The sequence below is a fragment of the Momordica charantia genome (assembly GCF_013281855.1).
Source record: "Momordica charantia cultivar OHB3-1 chromosome 2 unlocalized genomic scaffold, Mcharantia_2.0 BLBB01000002.1, whole genome shotgun sequence".
Lineage (NCBI taxonomy): Eukaryota > Viridiplantae > Streptophyta > Magnoliopsida > Cucurbitales > Cucurbitaceae > Momordica > Momordica charantia.
In genome coordinates this window covers 5,192,612-5,214,586 of record NW_028275160.1, presented here as the reverse complement: position 1 = coordinate 5,214,586, position 21,975 = coordinate 5,192,612, and the positions used below count along the sequence as shown (strand labels likewise).

The 21,975-nt window shown below is 36.7% G+C and overlaps 5 protein-coding genes across 11 annotated transcripts; 2 read left to right on the top strand and 3 right to left on the bottom strand.

The window, feature by feature from the left end:
• The first annotated feature begins 1,262 nt into the window (after positions 1 to 1,262).
• Positions 1,263 to 4,443, top strand: LOC111018041 (ALA-interacting subunit 3). Its single transcript, XM_022293978.2, has 8 exons — positions 1,263 to 1,838; positions 2,243 to 2,301; positions 2,393 to 2,467; positions 2,568 to 2,681; positions 2,910 to 2,980; positions 3,250 to 3,547; positions 3,706 to 3,995; positions 4,165 to 4,443. Exons 1-8 carry the CDS (start codon positions 1,754 to 1,756, stop codon positions 4,217 to 4,219), a joined length of 1,047 nt encoding a protein of 348 aa, XP_022149670.1. The 5' UTR covers positions 1,263 to 1,753; the 3' UTR covers positions 4,220 to 4,443.
• On the bottom strand, positions 4,317 to 8,080 carry LOC111018040 (S-adenosyl-L-methionine-dependent methyltransferases superfamily protein). Of its 2 annotated transcripts, none has more exons than XM_022293977.2 (8): positions 7,892 to 8,079; positions 7,396 to 7,621; positions 7,175 to 7,309; positions 6,660 to 6,882; positions 5,973 to 6,159; positions 5,505 to 5,689; positions 4,922 to 5,059; positions 4,317 to 4,625 (listed from the first exon to the last, which is right to left on the bottom strand). In XM_022293977.2, the coding sequence occupies exons 1-8, from the start codon at positions 7,974 to 7,976 to the stop codon at positions 4,497 to 4,499; spliced, it is 1,308 nt and encodes a 435-aa protein (XP_022149669.1). In that variant the 5' UTR covers positions 7,977 to 8,079; the 3' UTR covers positions 4,317 to 4,496. The 2 variants fall into 2 exon arrangements, 1 of the variants encoding a protein (XP_022149669.1); XR_015789351.1 differs by having other exon boundaries at positions 4,487 to 4,625; positions 4,922 to 5,046; positions 7,892 to 8,080.
• Positions 8,081 to 9,876: 1,796 nt separating this feature from the next.
• LOC111018005 (Ribosomal protein L20) lies at positions 9,877 to 13,162 on the top strand. 3 transcript variants are annotated; one of them, XM_088120379.1, is made up of 3 exons: positions 9,877 to 10,098; positions 10,836 to 11,036; positions 12,764 to 13,162. In XM_088120379.1, exons 2-3 carry the CDS (start codon positions 10,851 to 10,853, stop codon positions 12,953 to 12,955), a joined length of 378 nt encoding a protein of 125 aa, XP_087976505.1. In that variant the 5' UTR covers positions 9,877 to 10,098; positions 10,836 to 10,850; the 3' UTR covers positions 12,956 to 13,162. The 3 variants fall into 3 exon arrangements, with proteins under 3 accessions (XP_087976505.1, XP_022149620.1, XP_022149621.1); XM_022293928.2 differs by having other exon boundaries at positions 9,879 to 10,098; positions 10,830 to 11,036; XM_022293929.2 differs by having other exon boundaries at positions 9,890 to 9,985; positions 10,830 to 11,036.
• A 250-nt stretch (positions 13,163 to 13,412) lies between these two features.
• On the bottom strand, positions 13,413 to 16,949 carry LOC111018003 (metal tolerance protein 9-like). Its single transcript, XM_022293927.2, has 8 exons — positions 16,904 to 16,949; positions 16,536 to 16,629; positions 15,029 to 15,243; positions 14,820 to 14,932; positions 14,489 to 14,734; positions 14,161 to 14,241; positions 13,857 to 14,087; positions 13,413 to 13,760 (listed from the first exon to the last, which is right to left on the bottom strand). The coding sequence occupies exons 3-8, from the start codon at positions 15,213 to 15,215 to the stop codon at positions 13,413 to 13,415; spliced, it is 1,206 nt and encodes a 401-aa protein (XP_022149619.1). The 5' UTR covers positions 15,216 to 15,243; positions 16,536 to 16,629; positions 16,904 to 16,949.
• On the bottom strand, positions 15,993 to 21,623 carry LOC111018002 (glyceraldehyde-3-phosphate dehydrogenase GAPCP2, chloroplastic). Of its 4 annotated transcripts, XR_015789175.1 has the most exons (16): positions 21,417 to 21,623; positions 20,999 to 21,081; positions 20,832 to 20,899; positions 20,678 to 20,728; positions 19,708 to 19,808; positions 18,777 to 18,889; positions 18,466 to 18,565; positions 18,209 to 18,355; positions 17,968 to 18,028; positions 17,790 to 17,887; positions 17,552 to 17,694; positions 17,358 to 17,441; positions 17,114 to 17,203; positions 16,904 to 16,999; positions 16,536 to 16,629; positions 15,993 to 16,304 (listed from the first exon to the last, which is right to left on the bottom strand). XR_015789175.1 is itself a non-coding variant. In XM_088120377.1 (15 exons), exons 1-14 carry the CDS (start codon positions 21,507 to 21,509, stop codon positions 16,945 to 16,947), a joined length of 1,287 nt encoding a protein of 428 aa, XP_087976503.1. In that variant the 5' UTR covers positions 21,510 to 21,623; the 3' UTR covers positions 15,993 to 16,629; positions 16,904 to 16,944. The 4 variants fall into 4 exon arrangements, 3 of the variants coding, with proteins under 3 accessions (XP_087976503.1, XP_087976502.1, XP_087976504.1); XM_088120377.1 differs by having other exon boundaries at positions 15,993 to 16,629; XM_088120376.1 differs by lacking the exons at positions 15,993 to 16,304; positions 16,536 to 16,629 and having other exon boundaries at positions 16,688 to 16,999.
• Between the last annotated feature and the right edge of the window lie 352 nt (positions 21,624 to 21,975).

Sequence of the window (21,975 nt, the reverse complement as noted above, 5' to 3'; positions counted from 1 at the left end):
AAAAAGTTAAGCTTTTTTTTTATTTTTTGTGATCATTGTTCCTGGTTTTATGTTTTTAAAAATTATCTTTATTTCTCACCATTTCTTTAGCATGTTTTACCTTTTATTAGAGACAAACCTTTTTCTAAAACAAAAAATAAGTTTTTGAGAACTATTTTTTTTAATTTTCTAACATCTAACTTATATTTTAAAAAGATAAAAAAAAAACCGATGCAAAATAAAGAAATATATAAATATAAATAAAAGCAGTGTTGAATTATAAAATAAAAGGCATAATTTTTTCAATTATTTTCACATTCCTTTGATATCATAATTTCTACTAGCACCAGTACCGGTTGAATGGATCGACGAGCCCAATTAATGAAAGAAAAGTCTTCCCACCAAAACCAAAATTACAACTTTATCCAACTTCGCGGTCCACGGTCAAGAAGCCATATTATAAAGGCTGCCCATGGAAAAATCCATCTTATTTTTGTCCCAAAAATACTGGTCAAAGATTCAAATAATTAAAATAATAATAATAAGTATGCGTACGGTATAAACTTGTATATAAAAATTAGGTTAAATTGGAAAAAAAGGTCCCAAAACTCTGAAAAATGGGAAGCTTCTATCACATTTTCTCTTTTATAAAAATTAGGTTAAATAAAAGTTGGCTTCAATTATCGACCAAATGCCTATCTTCATTTTCTATTCAATTTTGTATTTACGATTACTCCTTTTTTTTTCACCTTATCATTTAATTTATATTAGTGTATATGTTAGTTTAGTTGTTTCAATTAATTGTTCTAGTAAATTGTACAATTTATTGCATTTAGTTTATTTATATGTTGAGGTGCAATCATTTTTAGTATAACATGTATGGTGGAAGATCGAACTAACAATCTCAATTATCGTTGAATTATGTTCAATTTATTTGAAGTATACTCATTCTACCGTTGAATAAGAATTCACATATTACCCTCATTTCGAACTTAATCCTGACAAGTTTTCACATTATTTATCACGTCGTTTTAGATTAATATTCATTTAAACATTTATGAAATATCAATAATATATTACAACGTGTGAAATGATAGATATATTTTTCAAACAAAATACAAAATTGGGAGTTTTTTTTCTTCAATTTTATATAATCTAACCTAAAAATTAAAACATACACATATTTTTCTTTCTCGGAAGGAAAAATAGGAAAAGGAGTGGCTTTAAGTTAATTAAATATGAACCCTTAAATTTTTGGGAACAGAATTGAATTAAGTAGCGGAGTTTCACCGTGTTCCTCGATTCCCCATTGATCGAACGAACGTTCCTGTTTTCGGCGGTCTGCCATTGCCTCTTCTTCATTAGCTTTCCTTTCCTTTTCCCTCCCTTCTCCTCCATTTCCCCCCTCCCTCTCTCTCCTTCTTCATTCTAGAAGGAGAGGAGAGAGAAACCAAGGGCTGCCCTGTCTAGCTTCGATTGGCCGTCTTGAGAGAGATTAAGAACGATTAAACTACTATTTAATCGTTTTCTTTTTCCCTCTTTCTTCAAGTCAAACAACGGGAAGCCCCAAAGGCTGAGCCTATAATTGTTGTCTGTTTTTTGTTCTTTTTGTTTCGATATATAGCCATCCCCTGATTTTCCCTTTCTCTGAAATCTCCGAGACTCGGACAAAGTTTTGACGCGGAACCCATCGTTGTATTCGTCTTCTGTTCAACTGGGTTTCCTTCTGATCGGGGGTTGACAGCTTCTACAGAAGAAAGGGAATCCAGTTATTATGAGTTCGAACACGGCGTCAAGCTCCGGAGGCCCGGGATCGAACGATTCATCGTCTAATAGAAGGAATTCGAAGCGACCTAAGTGTAATTTTTCCTTAATTTCGTTGATCTTCGCGAGTTCTTACGGATGGTAGTTGTATATAACTTACTTTTGGTTGCTTTTCTTTCACGTTTTGACCTTCGATTGAACGATTGATAGGGATGCTAATTATTTCCAAGCAGCTATTTGGGTTTTGAATTCTTTCTTAATGCTAATTTTTGGATCTCTTACTTTACCCGAATGCTTGTAAATTAAACTCTCCTATGTTCTCTGTATGATTGTAATGATCAAATGATAGTCTTATGAGGCTTCTTAGATTGATGAGATGATTAGGTTTACTCTTCCAGATTTCCTGTTTGAAAGTTAAGAATAAAGATAGTGTTCGCCTGAAATTCTTCCTTTGAATTTGGTTTATTTCACATGAAACTGAAAGGAAATTCTTATCCAGATTCGAGGTTTACCCAGCAGGAGCTTCCAGCGTGTAAACCCATTCTCACACCAAGATGGGTAGGCTTTATTTATTGTTGTTTCTTTTACACATATTTTTTATATCTTTATCTTTATCAATACAAACAAAGTGGAATATTTCCTCGTGCAGGTGATTTCCGCATTCATGTTAGTTAGCATCGTCTTTATCCCCATTGGAGTTGCTACCTTGTTTGCTTCCAGAGACGTACGTTCAAACAAGAATACTTTTCTTTTTTCCTTTCCAATTTCATTTTCATGGCAAGTTTATTCAATTGATTTCAGATGCTTTTTTTCCTCTTCGTAAGGTTATTGAGATAGTTGATCGCTATGAAACCGAGTGTATACCAGAAACATTGAGAGGCGACAAGGTTGGATTCATACAGAGCACTGCAAATAAAACTTGCAGAAGAAGAATAACAGTAAGATTCTGGCTGCATCACTATTTCCAAATTTGATTCTTACACGTACAAAAGACTTCGAAAGTAGCTTATGGTTTATGGAAGTTAGTGTAAGAAAAAATTTCTTTATGTAATATGGTCTTGAGATGAGATGGTCTTGTTAATCATAAACAAATTAATATCCCAGGAATCAGGATGGCCATCAGAGTCATTATGGTAATATTTATTTTTCCATCTACTTTTATGTAGGTACCGAAACGTATGAAACCACCGATATATATCTATTACCAGCTTGACAATTTCTATCAGAATCACCGCAGGTACATCTTCCTTTGGTGTATGATTGATGCTAGAAGCTTTAATTTCAAACTAAAAAAATGCATATTAGGTGATTAAATGGATAGTCTATGAAGGTCTTGATACAGGTGTTTAGCCCAATCTTATGGGGTTTCTTATATTATTCTGCATACAAGGGTCTGGATCTCCTCACCCATTTATTCTTGATCGCATGCTGTAACTGAGCTAAATCTTTTATTTGTTTGCGGGTGTTCAATTACCAAGTCTTGTCACGGTGTTGTGTGTGATTCAGGTACGTGCAGAGCCGTAGTGATAAGCAATTGAGAGATGCTGGCAGTGCGCACGATACAGGCTCTTGCAAGCCTGAAGACAATGCGAACGGGCAGCCAATTGTTCCTTGTGGTTTAATAGCATGGAGTTTGTTTAATGATACTTATAACTTCACCCTTAACAACAAGCAAATTGCGGTGAACAAGCAAGGCATTTCATGGAAGAGTGACCGGGATCACAAATTCGGCAAGAATGTATTTCCCAAGAACTTTCAGAATGGTACTCTGAAAGGTGGGAAGAGCCTTGATCCAGACAAACCAGTAAGTAAAAAGATACTTTTACTTTAATCCTTATGTGCGAGCTATGGTACTTTGTTCTCGATATTAGAACAACCTGGGAAAAGTTGACAACATAAAAAAAACACAGTTGTTTTTTGGAGCAGTTGGCCTGACCCTGTGTGTTGTATTATGCATAACAGTTGAGTCAACAGGAGGATCTTATTGTGTGGATGAGAACTGCTGCTCTTCCGACGTTTAGAAAGTTGTATGGGAGGATAGAGGTGGAACTTAACCCGAATGATGTAATAGATGTAGATTTGGAGAACAATTACAACACATACAGTTTTAACGGCAAGAAGAAGCTTGTGCTTTCTACAACTAGCTGGCTTGGTGGGAAGAATGACTTTCTTGGCATTGCTTATCTTACTGTTGGTGGGATATGCTTCTTTTTGGCAATGGCTTTCACAGTCGTCTATCTTGTCAAGCCAAGGTAATTTCCCACACACTTTGAACTTCGTGAATGCTTATCTTGTACATAATTTCAAAAGGTGGAGTGTCTGGTCTGTTAATCGTTGGCTGTCCTGAAAAAAATTGGAAAAGGCCTATATATATAATATGGTCTTGCTATGAATTCTATTGTCATTTTCTTACCATCTCAGGCGACTAGGGGACCCCACATATCTGTCATGGAATAGGAGCCCAGGAGGCCACTGAAACAGAAGCTGCTAGAACACGGTTTGTTGTTGTAATTTTATTTGTAATATTGTTTTCATATGACAATTTTTAAAAAAACAGAGAAAGAGCAGGGGTGTATGACAGAATATTGTAATTGAACTTCTATTTTTGCTTCTTGTATGAAGATGTGTGGGAGTATCAGGTGATATGTAACTTCAAATGCAGTATCATTATGTTAAATAGCTTATGCGTTTTCTGATCAATGGTGGCTACCTCTATAACTGCAATAAATTGGGGGAGGGAGAAACTTTAGACTTTAGAGTACACGCAGAAGGATGTTAGAAAGATATGCACCCTCTGGATAAGTTGGGTCAATGGGGTGATCACATGCCGCCCCTGCTTGTCGTAGGACTGTGATTTTCTTTTTCGCCATTGATGCTGCACCCTGTTTATTAAAAGAAGGTATAAGTATAAACCAGTCTAATTTCCTTAAATGGTCTGAATGAGCTAAAATCATCATATAGTTAAGTCAAGATCATGGAAGAGATACTATATATAAACCAAAATGATGCTGTAAACTGGGTCATCCTTGGGCATACGTTTTAAAAGGTCTACGTGTATTCTCAATCAAATGACGATTCACTCGCAGCTTAATGATAGTATGCTATTGTAAGGAGTGTAAATAGGCAATTTTTATTGTGAGACAAATGAAAATGTGGATGGGGGCAGAATTCGACTTGCCTGGAGCGTTTGCAAGAACATCCCACTTTGTGTCATTGCTCCAGAACATGAACAGGTCATTAGAAGACCACCTTTCCTCGTGAGTTGCATTGCTAATGAATTTAAAGTCCTGTACATGCCTGATGCTGTTTGCAGAACCTGCTAAATTCTAGTTAGTAAAATGATACTGCAAACAAATGTTTGGGAAGCAGATGGAACAGGTAATAGATTTGGCCGTTCAGTCACGCGGGCAATTATTATTGACAAACTTGAAGACATTTTTCCAATACAAAACCAGGATGCTTCATGGAAAACTTTGATCAGGAGTAAATGTACGGCAAGTACAGAAAATTAATTCTATTTATGCTACTTTCGAATCAATTTCTTGTTTGATTTTCAAAACTACTTCTAAGAATTGTAATTGGGTGAGATTTTCAAAGACTAAAAGGTTATTACTGTGAAGTTCATGAAAGAACGCCAAAAAATCCACTCATACCAAAAAGTTGAAAGGATTCACGTGGTTTTGTTCTGAGAGTGAATAGAATCAACGAATTAAAAGCTTTTGATCATTCTGTACCAGGACAATTAATTAAATGCATCATACCTTCTTCCGTGGTGCTAGTTTTGGAGGATCGAGAATGACTATATCCCAAGATTCATTTCTAGATAGAGCATCCTTCATGAATGCAGTGACATCCATTTTCAAGAATGATATTTTTTCTGGATCCATGTTGTTCAGGATCACGTTTTCTTTTGCTAGCTCCAGAGCAGGCAATGATGAATCAATACCTGATAATTAGCAAACTTATTAGAGAAGTTAACAGTAACATTGTACTCTAGAGAACTCTGTTTCTTTCCCATCCCCTTCTCACAAACAGCATTAACGCCACTTGTTGTGCTGTTTGCGAGCTAATTTGATAGGGAACAAACAAATACACAGAAATGATTGAATTTCTAAGTATGAATAGTTAGTGTCTCCGTCGGAGCATTCTCTTCCAAACATTTGATTTAAGACAATGGTACGAGCATGTGAAAATGTTCCAATTATATACACAGAAGATAAAATGTATACCAGTGACATCACTAGCTCCACCACGTGCTGCATTTAGAGAAAACCCACCACTGTAGCAGCAGAGATCAAGAACTCTCTGACCCTCTGAAATCGTTGAGATAAAATGACGGTTTTCACGCTGATCAGCATAAAACCCTGTTTTCTGGCCTTCAAGTGAAATAGCGTAAAAAATTCCATTCTCCCTTGCCTATCAGGAAAAGGCATGTTCGTTATTTGTATGCATTGATCAGTTTACAAGTATCCTCTACATTAACATTATGATCTCGTTGATTCTCTTGTTACCAAGTTTTTCACCACATAGATCACAATCCAGTAATGGGAGCATGTATAAGGCTTACTCATGCAAGCAACTCCGGCCCCTCCTAGTTTTCAAAAAGGTGTAGTCGATGGACAATAGGTGAACATTCTTGTACTACCCCTTGTTGGTATCAAGGAACAGAGGAGGCGATTTTTGACACTCATTAGAGATTTTCTAAAAAATGTAGGATCAGTTTTACTCATGATTCATTACACATGAGAGCCATTACCTTCATGGAGATGACCATAAATATTTCATGGCATGGACCTGGTTTATCTCAATTATGTAGAGAAATGTCCCAGACATAAAAATGCAAACAATGAATTCATTTTAAGTTATCTAATAAGAATCTTTTTTGAAACAATACAAATGTTGCAGTGGTTTGCTACCTTTGTCCTGAAAGGACAAGTAGACGGGTTCATATCCTTTAATTCAGACACATCTATCCCTTCTTCTTTCAGAATTTCCACCGATGGTCTCCATTTCACATGATTGATTTCATCGATTCGACGAACACAATACTCGATTTCAGCTTTGTACTTCTCCACCCAAGCAGCAGATGATGCTACCACTGCTAAATCTCCAAAGACGTCAATGATTAATCCTGACAATCTGCAATAAAATAATAGTAACACATTTGGATAAAGATATTATAGGCTCCAGTATGCAATCAAAAGATTTGGAACAAAACATGCGAGAAATGATGGTTTGGGTAGATTTTACAAAACGTTAAGAATTAGTTACAGACTGAGAGCCTCACACACCCCTCCCTCTAAAACAGAATATATATAAACTAACAGATAGAGTTAAAAAATGAAGCTAAATGCATAGTGTTGACGAAATTTAGTCAAGTTTTACAGATATGGAATGCATAATGTACGAACAAAGTACTCGAGGTCGATACCTGTCTCCTTCACTGTTAACAAGGCGATACGCATTAGTACTGGCTGATGGAAGTCCCAAGTTCTTTCGTAATTCCATAGCAGTATGTATCCTTGTTTCAATCAGTTTCTCGATATCCAATGTGCATGAAGGGTCTCTGTATCGCATAAATTAGAAACTTAGCACCACATCATAAGGAAGGCGATCTGCACCACAGAGTTCAAGCATTGGTGAGCTCAGTACCTCGCTGCCTCCTCTTCCAACTGCATCAATCTCACAGAGAACATGGAAACTGAATTATACAAACCCCACCCTATAGGTTTCTCAGTCCCATCAGCTACCAGCACAACATCTCCAGTTTTTGGTGGTGGCCTTCCAATTATTCTGTCAACAGCTCCACTGTACACCATAGGACTTCCATCCTTAAAAAGTTGTGCCTTCCCCTTTTTCAGTACAACCTTGGCCAAACCTACCAAGCCCGAATTCCACAGTTTAATAAAAAAAGAATAAAACCTATCGCAGAACAAAATCGACATTATCAGGTTTCTAGCTTCGTAACTATCCAATTCCAGTACCCCATCATCAATACGAGCAATTGAGAAGAGTAAACGGAATGAAAACTGAAGAATGTATGGATAAATATGGATTTGGGTGCACCCATAAAGGTTAAACGCTCAGCAATCACGCGGTTAACAAAAACATAAACATAAACGTATATAAATCATTGACTGACACTGACCTTTGGGGGAAGCAGAAGCAATTTCTTGGATTGATGATGAAGATATGGAGAAAGACTTGAGAAGGCGGGATTGCAGCTGCTGCATTCTTCTGCGTTCGTTGGGAGCGAAATGACCCCTCCCTTTCAACTCTTGAGCGGGAACTCAGATGACATCCAGTTCCGAACCCATAGTCTTATAATTCATATCCATCAATAATTTATTTAAATTTAAGGTTAAATTTTATCGGTCTCTTTTTTTATTAAAAAATAAAATAAAATACCTCTCAGCTGCTAAAAAAATATCCCTAATCATTTTAAAAGGAGATTCGAACTTGATTAAAGAGCAGCAAACAAAAAGGCAACAAATAAACAAGGGCAGATTGATGAATGGATTGATGCAATGTTTTACAAAATTTCGATACCAGAAGCATATTTTACTTTTTTTTAAATAGAATTTTTCCCTTCAAAAGTTTTAGGCATATTGAATCACATGAAGAGATTAATACGTACTTCTATCCTTAGACATTTCATAAATATTTTAAAAATATATTTGATAAAATATAGAATTATATGGCAATTGAATGGTATTATTGGTCCAATTTTTGCTTTTTAAAAGATGATAACTTTTATCATATATATATATTTTTATATATTTAAAATTTTTGTTTGTGAACTTCCCATGTCAGAACGTGTGCAAGTGCATAGTGTGGAAGGAAACGAACTAAATAGAGTGTTGATGTAGAATTATGACCCTGAGTCGATCGATGAGGGAGTGAGGTATTGGAAGGAGGGCTTGTAACTAAATATTAGACAATCTGATGCTCAAGTTAGTATTAGTTCAAGTTATTTACTCTCAATACAAGTAATTGAAATTTTATATCTGTGTATGGAATAGGTTTTCGTATTTATGAAAGTAGGTTGGTGGGTCTTACTTACTAAGCGGATTATAATTGTTACGTAATTTGCAGTGTTTTGTTGGAAAGATGGTTGAGTGGTTTTGTTCAAAATATTAAGAATGTTTACTCAAATGGTATTTATGAAATTTATATGAATTTAAAATAGAGAGGTTTTCAAAATAAGACTAAAGTTTACAATTAAACTTTTTTTTTTAATTTAACAAACAAAAATAAAAAGGATAATTATTTTCACTGCTCTTAGGTCTTACTTATATTTATGAAGGCCAAACTTAAATATTTCAATAATGAAAATTTACGGAGGATAAATTTAAAATATTGAGTGTATTTGTATAAATTTTTTTTTTAAATCTAAGTTGACATGACACTGGATTAATAAGAAGAGCGGATTATAAGTTGAGGTACAAAGCCTCGAACTCTTTTTACCACAAATAGCAATATGTCGACTTTAAATGATAGCTCGGCCATAGAGTACCTTGCTCTTAATTTATAGCTCGACTAAAGATTAACTGTATCACAAAACCACTCAACCGTCTTTCCAACAAAACACTACAAATTACGTAACAATTATAATCGCTTAGTATTTAAGACTCACCAACCTACTTTCATAAACCTACTCCATACACAGATATAAAATTTCGATTAAATCACGCTGAGAGTTAATAACTTGAACTAATACTAACTTGAGCATCAGATTGTCTAATATCCAGTTACAAGCCCTCCTTCCAATACCTCACTCCCTCATCGATCGACTCAGGGTCATAATTTTACATCACCGCTCTATTTAATTCTTTTCCTTCCACACTATGCACTTGCACACGTTCAGACATGGGAAGTTCACAAACAAAAATTAAATTTATCAAATAGTATTTTGTTAATTTGAGTGATTCAAAATAATATGTTTTGTTAGAAAAAGTATTTATTATTACAGACCCACAGTCCTTTTCTTCCAAATCGATCCAATTGAAAATCGGTCTGGTTAATTGGAACCGGGGTCCAATATCTCAAATTGAAAATATCGGTTCGCTATCCGGGTTAGCTGAAAACCGAACCGTTGTCTTTAGGTTGCCTTTGCTATGCATATTATACGCCATTTTTGGCAAAATACCACAGAAGCTCGCAACGATTGCTGCATTCTGCAAATTCTCTCTGCCAATTCCGCCGCTATCCGATCGATCAATCGGCAGCCGCAGCTCCTCTGGTAATCGTCTTCAAGAATACACCATCTCCGCAACAAGTTTAACGTAATTGCAGCATTGTTTCGCCTGTACTCGCTTCCGACCCACGCTGCTTTCAATCTTTAGCTGTAGTAAGGTAGAAGAAAACTCGCACAACTCCAGAAATTACTGCACAAAGTTAATATAATTTGTATGTGTTCGTATGTCGAGTGTTCAATTTCCTCCTGATTTTCTATTTGCGTATGCCTGCCTAGTGTTTGATGAATTGCCCAAGCCTTCTGCCGTATGCTCATATAAGTTTACGCCTCCTCCTCTCTTCGTCTTCTTCTTTCCTCTCAACGCCGCCGCCTCTTGTTCTTCTTATTTTTCTGTGTTCGCCGTCGGCCATTCTTCACTCTTTAGCTTCCTGTATTGTTTTTCAGCAAAGAGATTGAGGTGAGTAAAAGCCCTACTCTTCTTTTTTATTTGTGAAGTGTATGTTGAGAACAACGACCCGAAGGGAAATGAGATGTAGGCTATACAGAAAAAGTTTCGCTCTCGGCGCTGTTCACTGGTGCGAAATAGTGGGGGAAGCGACGGAATTCTTTAGCAACCTATTCCAAGACCTTGCCTCCTAATGGATATCAGAACTCAACCAAAAACCTAAAGCTGAAAATTTTGAAAGTCACATTGTTTCTAATCGTCATTACTTGTTTCTTGTATTTGATAGTTCGACTTATTTTATTTATTTGTTTTTTTTGCATTTTCGACTTTACACTTCTAATGATGCTGTTTTGGTTTAATTTTAAGAAAACAATCTCTCCTCGAGTTTTGAATCGTCAGACACTCGTATATGATTGATCAATTACTAACGCTGATGAATATTAGTTGTAGAGCAAAGGAAAAAATATGAACAAGGACAAGATATTTAAGCTAGCCAAGGGTTTCAGAGGAAGGGCCAAGAATTGCATAAGGATTGCCAGAGAGCGGGTGGAGAAGGCTCTCCAGTATTCCTACAGGGACCGTCGCAATAAGAAGCGCGACATGCGCTCCCTTTGGATACAACGCATCAATGCTGGTACACGCCTTCATGGGGTATGTGCATTTTCCTTGAATTTTCTTCATCAGACTACCACAGAGTTTATGAGATATTTATGATTTAGAATCACTCTTTGTATTGAGTTTCTTAATTTGCTTTTGTTTTTCCTTTCTTTTTCTTGTTCTTGTTCTTTTTCTTTTCCTCCAAAATACATATATACATAATATATATATATATATATATATAGAATGAAAAAGGTTTTTGAAGAAGAATAGATGGGGGATGGGATCTTTGAACCAAACAAAGAAATTGAAAGATGAAGCTTCCCCATCTTAAACAAGATCAATTGTACAAATTTCAATCAAGAGTAAAGTAAATTACTTGTTACTAGTAAGATCAAAATGTAAAAATTTAACTTTTGTCAACCAGAATAATGGCACTTTATTGCGAGCACCATAGTAAATTAGTAATCCTAATAAATATTTGTTCTTAAAATTACAATCTAAAGATGTCATGTGTTGGAAAGTTGTGCTACTCAATAGGTTACCATGTTCTATTGAGAGAGATGAAAAGAGGTATATCCTATAGACGATCAATATTACCAGTTGCATCATTCTTTTGGACTGTTGGATGTGATTGTGGAGGACAGTGACTTCCTCTTATTAGACCGTTGAAGATTTATTTCCTCCTTTTTTTTGGGTGGGGGCTGAGGAATGGGGGAAACTGCTTTTCAAATTTCCACCTCTGTTATTCTCATGTCCCTTAATTTTGGCTTCTAAGCCTGTTCCTTTCGTTCTTTCTAGACCTTTTTTTTAATTTTTATTTTTATTAAAAAACAGAGTATATTGCTCAAAAAAATAGGGGACAGACTAAGGGTAGGGGATGTGGGATCCCCAAAAGAGCTAGAAAAATACAACTTTCCAACCCAAATTGATCCTGACTAAACTGTAGTTACAAAAGAATTCTTAGGGTTAAGACACCACAAGGGCGTACTAATTTGTCCACATTCACAAAAATCCTCAAAGGGACGGGCAATGTCGTTGAAAACTCATTGATTTCTTTCCTTCCAAATGCACTGAAAAATAGATCTAGCAACACAACTCCAAAGGACTTTGGAGTTTGGCCTTTCCTTTCAAGAACCAACCCTGAAGAACTTCAAGAAGCTACTCATCCACAAGCTTGGGAAAATAGCTAGAAAACTGAATTCCCCCCAACAAGAACCACATTTGGAAGCACAAGTACAAGGAGATGTGGTCAATACTTTCAGCATTATTTAAGCAAAAACAGCACACTGAGGGAGATAAACTCCAAGTAGGAAGCTTTTCTGCAACTTATCAAGGGTATTTAAAATTCTGTAGGCTAGACTCCACAAGAAAAACTTGACCTTCGGGTAGTTGAAGTTCCAAATTGCATAGTTTTATGTGATTCATGAAGTTCTGCACTTTCTGCTCTACTGGTTTAATTTTTTAGTGGGAGAAATGAAATTTTCTTTAGGTCGAATAATTACTGTAAATTTAATAATACTTGTGTTCTCCATGATCAATTTGCTTCTTCTATTTCAATAACATCTACTTGGGAAACACGTAAATTATTCAGAATGTTCTATGATTGTGGTAGGTTTCTCACTTTCTACATCAATATGAATTGCCTCTTATTCCCGATCAATGTTGAATTCTTTACAAGTTACTCAAAAATATTATACTTCTATATGTTTGGATAATTTTCCATGTAGAGAGACTAACGTGTTTTTTTTTTTTTTTTGTCTCCCACCCTACCATATTAGGTAAATTATGGCAATTTTATGCATGGGCTGATGAAGGAGAACGTTCAACTAAACAGAAAAGTATTATCAGAGATCTCAATGCACGAACCTTATAGTTTCAAGGCCCTGGTAGACATCTCTCGTAATGCATTTCCTGGAAACAAGAATGTAGTGCTTCCCCCCAAGAAGGATGGCATTTCCATAGTTGTTTAATGGATCATTCAAGAGTCTTCTAGATCTCCAGTAATATAGAAACTGACTCTATGTTTGTCTGGCTTATGATCATTGAGAGTTGATGCATGTTGTTGAGTGTTATTCTTTTCATTTCAATTGTTGCATTAATTCTCCTCATGTTGTCAGACACCGAGAAGCTTCTCCATTTGAAATTATTAAAATTTTCCTGGATGCTTTAGTTTTAAATGCACAATCCCCATGTTATTTTCTTGGTACAAGTTTCAGTCAAATGTTTATCATCACAGGACGGAGTTGACTTGATTTTCGTAGACTTTCGGTAAAATGTTAATCATTATAGGGCAGATCCGTTTTTATTGGGAAACTGAAAATTGTGTGCTGCATGTGTATGATTTACACAATTGAATAGTCAAAGAACCACAATTCAAATCACTCTCTTCAAGGAATCCATGCAACATACATATTGGTTATTCACCATTTATGAAGCTTTAGGCTTGTGCTCTGGCTTATGAGTGAACTCAAAGTCCACATGAACAAAAGCTCGATCAACCTCATCAAGCTGTTCAAGTTTATCTTGGAGTGTTTCTCCGATGTCATGTGCTTGACTGAGAGACATTTCTCCAGGCAACACTATGTCCACCTCCACAAAATAGTTGCAGCCGAAGGTATATGCTCTAACTGTATCGATGTGTTTGATTTCCTCGTGATGATTCCATACTAGATATGTTATTTTTGCCAAGTAGTCTGGTGGGGCTGTCCTCCCTATTAGTGACCATACATTTTCTATCACGGTCTTCGACCAATTGCTGATAGTGTACAATGCTATCTATAACATATACATAATATGTGAAAATAGATGTAATTAGTGTATAGTATGTTAATGAGTAGAGACTGATATGAATCCTGTGTGTGGCGAACTTACCAGGATAGCTCCAAGGGGATCAAGCCACCAGTAGAATTTGATAGCCAAAAGGGCAGTCGCAAGACCAATTGAATTGGTAATTACATCGAAGAAATGATCTTGGGCATAGGCTCTGATGATTTCATTTGTGAATCTGCGACAGTATATAGTGAGGCAAAATTTCACTACTGTCACGGATGCCATTATTCCAACCATCCATTTTACTTTATCTGGATCTCTATCTGGTTGAGCCTGAAATCATAGACGCAAATATGGAAAAAATACAGGTGTGTTCTCTTGTATCGATTGATAATGAACTAGTTACCTTTGAAATAAGTTCTCGAGCTGATTCAAGCAATATTTGTATTCCAAGAGTCGCCATGACTGATGCAAACACAACAATTCCCTGGCATAAATTTGAAAGGTTAGTCCATGCAATTTTGCTTTCTTCTGTATATGTTCTAAGAAGACTTGACTTTTATTCTACTGGTGAACTTGTTTATTGATTCTATGACAACACAAAAAATTTCTTGCTTTCATCTTTAAAAACATTGGGTGTGGAGTTATTTCTTAGACTAGCATTCCCATTCTTCATCCAACAGAGACTCTTCTGCTAATTAAGTAGCTAAGCTTAGTTGATAGAGAGAACTTGCCACAGGTTGCATTCGATTCTTGCCGATAGGATATCGATACTGATTTGGCTTTCTCATTGCATAAGCTGTAAACCATAATATAAAACCTGATAAAAGATCCAACAGGGAATCTAGTGTTGAAGCTATAACTGCTAGTGATCTGCTCTCAACCGAAGCATACACTTTTGCGACGAAGATCACCATGTTAGCTACATTAGATGTATATATTGCCCATCTCTCATTCTTCTCCTCTTGCTTCTTTTCATCCTGAAATATTGAAAACTAGGTGAATGTGTAATGTGTCTGAGAAGAAAGTGTGAGTGTTCGAGAGAGAGAGAGAGAAAGGAGAGACCTCTGTTAAAGTTCCAGGCACAACACCCAGTTCATTGTAGGAGTCGACTTCATTGAATCCTTTGACAAGACTTTCCTGCTTTTCATAGTACTTAGCAACCTTTCTCTGTCTCTCTAGGGTCAAAGTAGAAACGCTCATTAGCCCCAAAATTTCTCTGTTGAAGGTAACTCAAGTAACAGTAGAAGAAGATATGCATTTGGAAAGCTTACTCCATGACTTCCAGTAGTAAACAATGCCATGATGAGATCTCTTGCTTGTAGTAGCCGGCAAGCGGAACTTGTCCATATTGAGTCGCCATGAGGGCACCTTGGCCACCATTCCATCCGTCCCAGCAGCCACACCCTCCGGTGACAAAAGCTCTGTTCTGAAAGAATCTGTTCTAGGATTTTCTGCCATTTTTTGTGCTGAAAGCCGAGCTAAGAATCTGGTTAGAAGGAAGGAACCTTCTGTTACTTAAACCAGAGAGACCATTATAAAGGGAAAGACGATGGTACAGTGTTGCTGAGTAATATGGATGAGTTGAATATAATAGATCAGAAGAGTGGATTCAGTAAACAAGGGCATGAAAAGTGTTGGATTATTTGATGAGAAAAGGGGTGATTTGACATGCATTCTGAATTTGGGTGTTGTGAAAGTAAGAGGTTTGTTTAAATAATTGAAATACTTTGTGTTGTGAAAATGCTTTGTAGGAGCTTACGTGCTTTCCTATAACTAAATTCATCTGTGCTTTTTTCCACTTTGGCGTTTGATGTGTTTTTTTTTTCTTAATCTTTTTTAAGATTTTTTTTTCCTTTCATGCAACATATCTTGAACGTCCAATCTTTTGGGGGTAAAATGTATTTTTTAGAAAAAGAAGAAAACTGTTTAAATATGTGTTATTTTCATGGTTGGATTGGAGCAAGTTTGGGGGAAAACCGAGGTAGAAATATTGATAACTTCTTCGGAATTCCATGTTTCATATTACTAGTTTTCCTTTTTCTGATTTTTTTTTCCAAAATAAAAAATGTTTAGGTGTTCTTCGATGATCACTAATTAAAATTTCTTGTTCTCTATTTCGTCAAGATTAAATAATTGAGTCTTTTTCTCTAAAGTTTTAGCTTAATTGTTTTTTTTAAAATATGAAATATTTATACGATAATCAAACGCGTCAAAAGGATTTGTACAAAATCCGAATGCGCAATGAGGTCCAAAGCCCATTATCATGATATTAATATATTTAATAGTACAAGGAATGGAATTCTTTCGGAAGAGAATAATTGCAACAGATAACATAAATTCACTTGTTGTAATTCATAAATATTCATGATATTCCTTAAAACATAGAAATGCAGAAGAAAGATTCTTCAATGTGATTGCCATATTATGGTCTCCCGACCAACACATTGTTTCAATCCCTCATATAACATTTGTCATTAAATACCATTCTCTCGCCCCGCCCATGGCTAATGTTAGGAAGGCGATAATAGCATGAGGCCAAACGAGAAACTGATCAAGAAGAAATTAACATCAGGAAAATCCATTGACATAGAGGAGTGGTTGAACCTAATTCACCAAGTGAAAAGGATAGTAGAATATTCTGCCATCGTAACCATGACCTCAATCATCATATTATGCAAAATATATGCGACGTGTGTCTCACTAGAAAATCCCAGCAATTGAACAAAAATCCAATTTAGAAGATGACTATAGTAAAAGATCCAAAGGAGAAAGACAAACCATTCATAATGCTTGCTGGAAGACTTTGTTCAATCAATAGAGCTGCCAGTGGAAGAAACTGTTTGACTTCGGTTCATGCCATTGTCTCGATCGCCTTCAAATAAGTCGATCAATGTGAACAAAATACATTGAAAGTTGAAACACAGAGAGGATAAAGAAATGGAAAGGTTCTTTCACAATTACTTATATTGAATCTGCCGCTCCAGATATGTTTACTGGAAGAATGCACTCACTCTTGCATGTTAAATGTTTCCTTATTTCATGCTCTAAGATCTAACTTCTACATAAACAACCGAATGAATCCATTCCAATAAAAAATAGACATCTATCTCACTTCCATCAACTACTAGGAGGACCAAAATCACTACCAGTTGTGGGGGCTTAGCCACTGACAATTCTCTTCTAGCATTTAGTTGTAGGCCGAAACCAATGCCATGTGCTCAATGAGGTCCAGTACTCGGTTGCTGCAAAGACGAACAATACTCGATATGAGCCATCCCAAAAATAATTTTAATTATAGAACATCAGTCCATAAGATATTAGAATGTGAAAATGTGTGAAGTATAGGGAGAGAATACCTGTATCCCCATTCATTGTCGTACCACGTCACGAGCTTCATGAATGAGGTGCTGAGACCTATTCCAGCCTTTGCATCGAATATACTTGACCTACAACACCATTAAATCATGTTATTCAGACCCTCAAATTAAAAGTATTTCTTTTACAAACTATATTTGATCAGTTATTTCTTTATCCCATTTTCCACATCTAGTACGGTACAGCCACACAAATTGAGCCAGAATATGCTGAAAAATTTCATACCTCGAATCACCAAGAAAATCAGTGGAGACAACATCCTCATCAGTATATCCAAGAATGCCATTCAATGGACCTTCGGAGGCATGCCTTCAGAAGAATATTGAAAGAGTATCCCAATGGTCATCAAGCATGGAAAAAACTAAATTTGAATCGGGGAAAACTTAATGAAAGGCACACTGATCGAGTGCAAGACGTACTTTACTGCTGCCTTTACATCTTCATATGAAGCACTCTTTTCAAGTCGGCAAGTCAAGTCTACAACAGATACATTGGGTGTTGGGACACGGAAAGCCATTCCAGTAAGCTTTCCATTTAGCTCTGGAAGAACTTTACCAACAGCCTGCAGTTAAAAATCAATTTAAAAAAAAAAAATCCATGACTTTTTCAATTGATTGAACAAACCACAAAGATTTATAAATTTTATAGGCTACATACCTTGGCAGCACCAGTTGAGCTAGGAATTATATTTTGTGCAGCACCACGGCCTCCTCTCCAATCCTTCATTGAAGGGCCATCAACAGTCTTTTGCGTTGCTGAAAAGAAAAGAAGAAAAAATACAATTGGCATTTGGCGCACATAAAATAACTTAGGAGCTTGAGAGAGAATGAGGGACCTGTCGTTGCATGCACTGTAGTCATTAGACCTTCAACAATACCAAATTCCTCATGAACAACCTACATGGCATAGCAGACAATTTGAGTCAGGTAGAGCTCGTATAGAGAACAAAGGGTGCCAAGTCTCTATAGTTATAATGGAGTGAAAATTATACATGTGTCTTACTATAAACCACACAGTAAATACAAATCCAAGAAAAACATGCCAAAATACTCAACACATTCAGAGTTCCATCATACCTTGGCAAGAGGTGCAAGACAGTTGGTAGTACAACTTGCATTGGAGACAATATCCATTGTCGGCTTGTACGTTTTTTCATTAACACCAACAACAAACATTGGTGCATCGGCTGATGGAGCTGATATTACAACTTTCTTAGCACCGCCCTACAGTGCAAAGTGAAACTTTTTTAACTTGTGGTTCAAAGACATCAAGCGGATGGGATAAGCAAGAAATTAGAACAGGAGTGGATGATACATCAATAATCAACATCAACCTTCAAGTGTGCTGAAGCCTTCTCTCTTGTAGTGAAAACTCCAGAGGATTCGACAACATATTCAGCCCCATAATCACCCCAAGGGATCTCTGCAGGGTCCCTGAGTATGAATCACAAGAATCAGTCTCCAATGGAGTTTTTTTTTTTTTTTTTAGGAAACTGCACTTTTCATTAAGTCTCCAATGGAGTTTATTTGCTATAGAATCAAACAACAGAATAAAAAAGAACATCAAAAGACTTTTACAGGTTAAACTACTCACAACACTAATTTCTAATTCTATAATATTTTAGAGAATAAAATATCCTGTTACCTTTTGCTTACAACTTTGATCTGCTTCCCATTAATTTCCAAGGTTGAATCACTGAGAACCTTGATGGTTCCATTGAAAATCCCATGAGTAGAATCGTATTTGAACATGTAAGCCTGGATTAATAGGAAGAACATGATAAATATTTCCTCCATGCGAAACTTAACCATCAGGATGTTATGTTAAACAAAGATATCCCTATCAATGGAAGAAAATTACACAAACAACAAGAAGTCAGGTAATTACACAAACAACAAGAAGTCAGGTAACTTTGAGTCCCTTTCAATAACAATGTTCACATAGACTGTCCTATCTAGAACAGAACTTACTTAACAAGTAATGCCGAATTTTCTCCCTTTTTAATTATTTTTTTATAATTGGGAGTTCGGGTTTTGCTTCCCTATACCCAGGGCGCCCACCCCAGGCCTGAACTCGGGAGACATCAAGGGCTTTTGGTATTAAGCTCACTAAAAAGTTCGAACTTAAGACCTCTAAGCCAGTATGACCAAGAAACCTCAAGTCCTTGCTAATCGGGCTGCCCTTTGAGGCCTATAAAGTTGAAATTTCATAGTGAAAGAAGGGGAAACAAAATCTTGGGTTTGCAATCCCTTCAAATCCAGGAAGGTGGAGAAGAAGTATAGGATATCATACTTTCTAAAGCTTCCCTTGGAGCTCTTCGTATAAGTACGTAGAATCATTCTTTGTGTCTCCTCTTGGCTTTGAGCTGATTTCTCATCACTTTTTGTATTTTGCTACATCTAATGAAAGTTAATTTCCTTCCGATTGAAAAATTTAGCAAACAAGCACAAGAAACTAATTTCAATTTACACCCCACTAACCCTATATATGTATGAGAAAAAAAAAATTCCCTATCAAACTTATCCTTGCTACGTACTTAACATCCAAATGGATCGTTAACTAAACTTCTGCATACCATGTATTTAGCATCAACAAACGGATCATTAACCGCTACGACATCAATATCATCCCTGGAGATTGCAATCCGTAAAACCAATCTTCCAATTCGACCAAAACCTGTATAGTGAATCATCACAAAAATTTCAAGTTAGTCCCATGAATGTTATAGGAAAGCAACAAGCAATCAAACTAAGGGCAAAAAAGTACCCCAATCAAATGGAAAGCAAAAAACTACATTGACCTATGCAATAGATTATCTTCCAGTATCAAATTACTGAAAGTAACAAAATAGACACCTTCCTTGAAAATGGTGAATAAACAATTTATGGAGAATGCCTCCTGACACGATGAAACAATAAAAGATAAGCCCTATAGAAGTTTTTATTGCATTAGTTGAAGCCCAGTTTTGAGAGGGCAGGCTTCTTGTGCACCGTTGGCATATAGCCTCACTCAATCATGGCACTTCAATGAGATCTATAATTCTTGCTTTTATAACATTCTAAAACCTTTTGCTTCATTTTTATAGTATTATACACATAAGTGTTGTTCACTAAGCTTATCATTCTTCTTCTTCTATTTTCTACAATAACATTATTTTGTCATTAAGTGATAACATATCTATAAGTATATCCAAAATTATTTATGCACATTGTGCATCACCCGCTTAAGCTGACACAGCTTGGGCCCCGCAGACTTTATTTCCTTAAATAACACAAAGATTAAGAACCATAAAGATAACTCCTCGACCAAGAAATAAAGAGTCTACGAAACTGACCATCAAACAATCGTCATTGAGACTACTCCCCTGCTCCCCCCAACCCCCCCCCCCCCCCCCCCCCCACTCAAAGCATCAGAGCCTTAAATTCATATATCAATAACCAATGAGACAAATACTTGCCAAAAGAAAGCCTTTCAGCATCCTGCAGAACGTGATTCTACTGAATAACAAACAAGATTAGCAGTTTTGCAACACTGAAAAATCATACCATTTATTCCAATCTTGGTCTTCCCACTGCTCCGAGTTTCTAAACAGTACCCAGCAAGGGAAAAAAAAAACAAGAATCAAATAGTTAGAAACTGACAAATCGAAACATATCGACGTTTCTTTTGGGGGGGGGGGGGGGGGGGGTGGGAACTTACTTTGGACCGTCGGAGGTACCTCGGTGGCCGTGGCTTTGATGGGTTGGATGGTTCGATTTTTGGATGACCTACCAACCACGTTTCGAAATCCCCGAAGTAAATTAGCAATGAAATTAGACCATGCAACATGAAAACATATGAAATTCATCCAGATGGCTGAGGTTCACCTTAACTGTAAAGAAGATGACCCGCTCGAGACACTAGAACCAAAAATGCTAGATTGAAGCTTCGAAGAGTTCGCGCATGAAGCCTGCAGACATGAGCAAAAAAACACGACGTGTGCAAGCAAGATGAGAACACAACAAGTTAAAGAAAGAGAGACCAATCAACCTAAAGATCCAGTAATAAGAACACAAATACATCTAAAGAAGCCGAAATTAACACCAATAGATATAATAAAAAAAATCCCAATACAATAAATTTCCTCGCCGTCTTCCTCTCCCCATACAAATGTATTCATCTGCATTGGAGCAGACGAGCAAGTGGAATATTTTTCATGATGCAGTTAACAACTAGGATTTCGATAGTTAGTTTTTTTAAAAAAGCAAAAGAACAAGAAACGATCGAGGGAAAAAAATGACCAACCTTCAGGCCGTCGGACGGCGACAACTCGGAGCGAGAGGCTTCGATAAGAGAAGAGGAAATGGCAGATCTACAAACGAAGGAGGAGACGGCCATCGTCGTAGAGCTTCTTCAGACGATCGACAACGCAAACGAATAAGGACACTCAAAAAACCCTAGCAGAGAAGAAGGAAGCGAAATGGCGCTTTTCAAACTCTGCAGCCTCTGGTATTTTTTTAATAGGCCAAGGCGTTACTATTGACGCGTTAGGTGGCGCACCGCCGGTTCCGACTGCCGTTACCGAGAAAAATAACGCCACGTCGGATAATAGTAACTTTTTTTAGTCTAATAAATACAAAAAAATATTATTTTATTATGCGAATGGCCCGCCGCGTAAAGGTCACGCAAGGGCAGTCGTTTTCGGCTCCGACGACGACCGGCGGTTGGTTGGTAGAGGTGGGTTGGTGCGATCGGAAACAACCCCCACATGATACGCACGTGCTCATATTTTGGCTGGAAAAAGACAAGTCCATTTTCAACTCTTCCAATAGCCACCTAGCACGTGCCTTTTGACTTGTCTGCA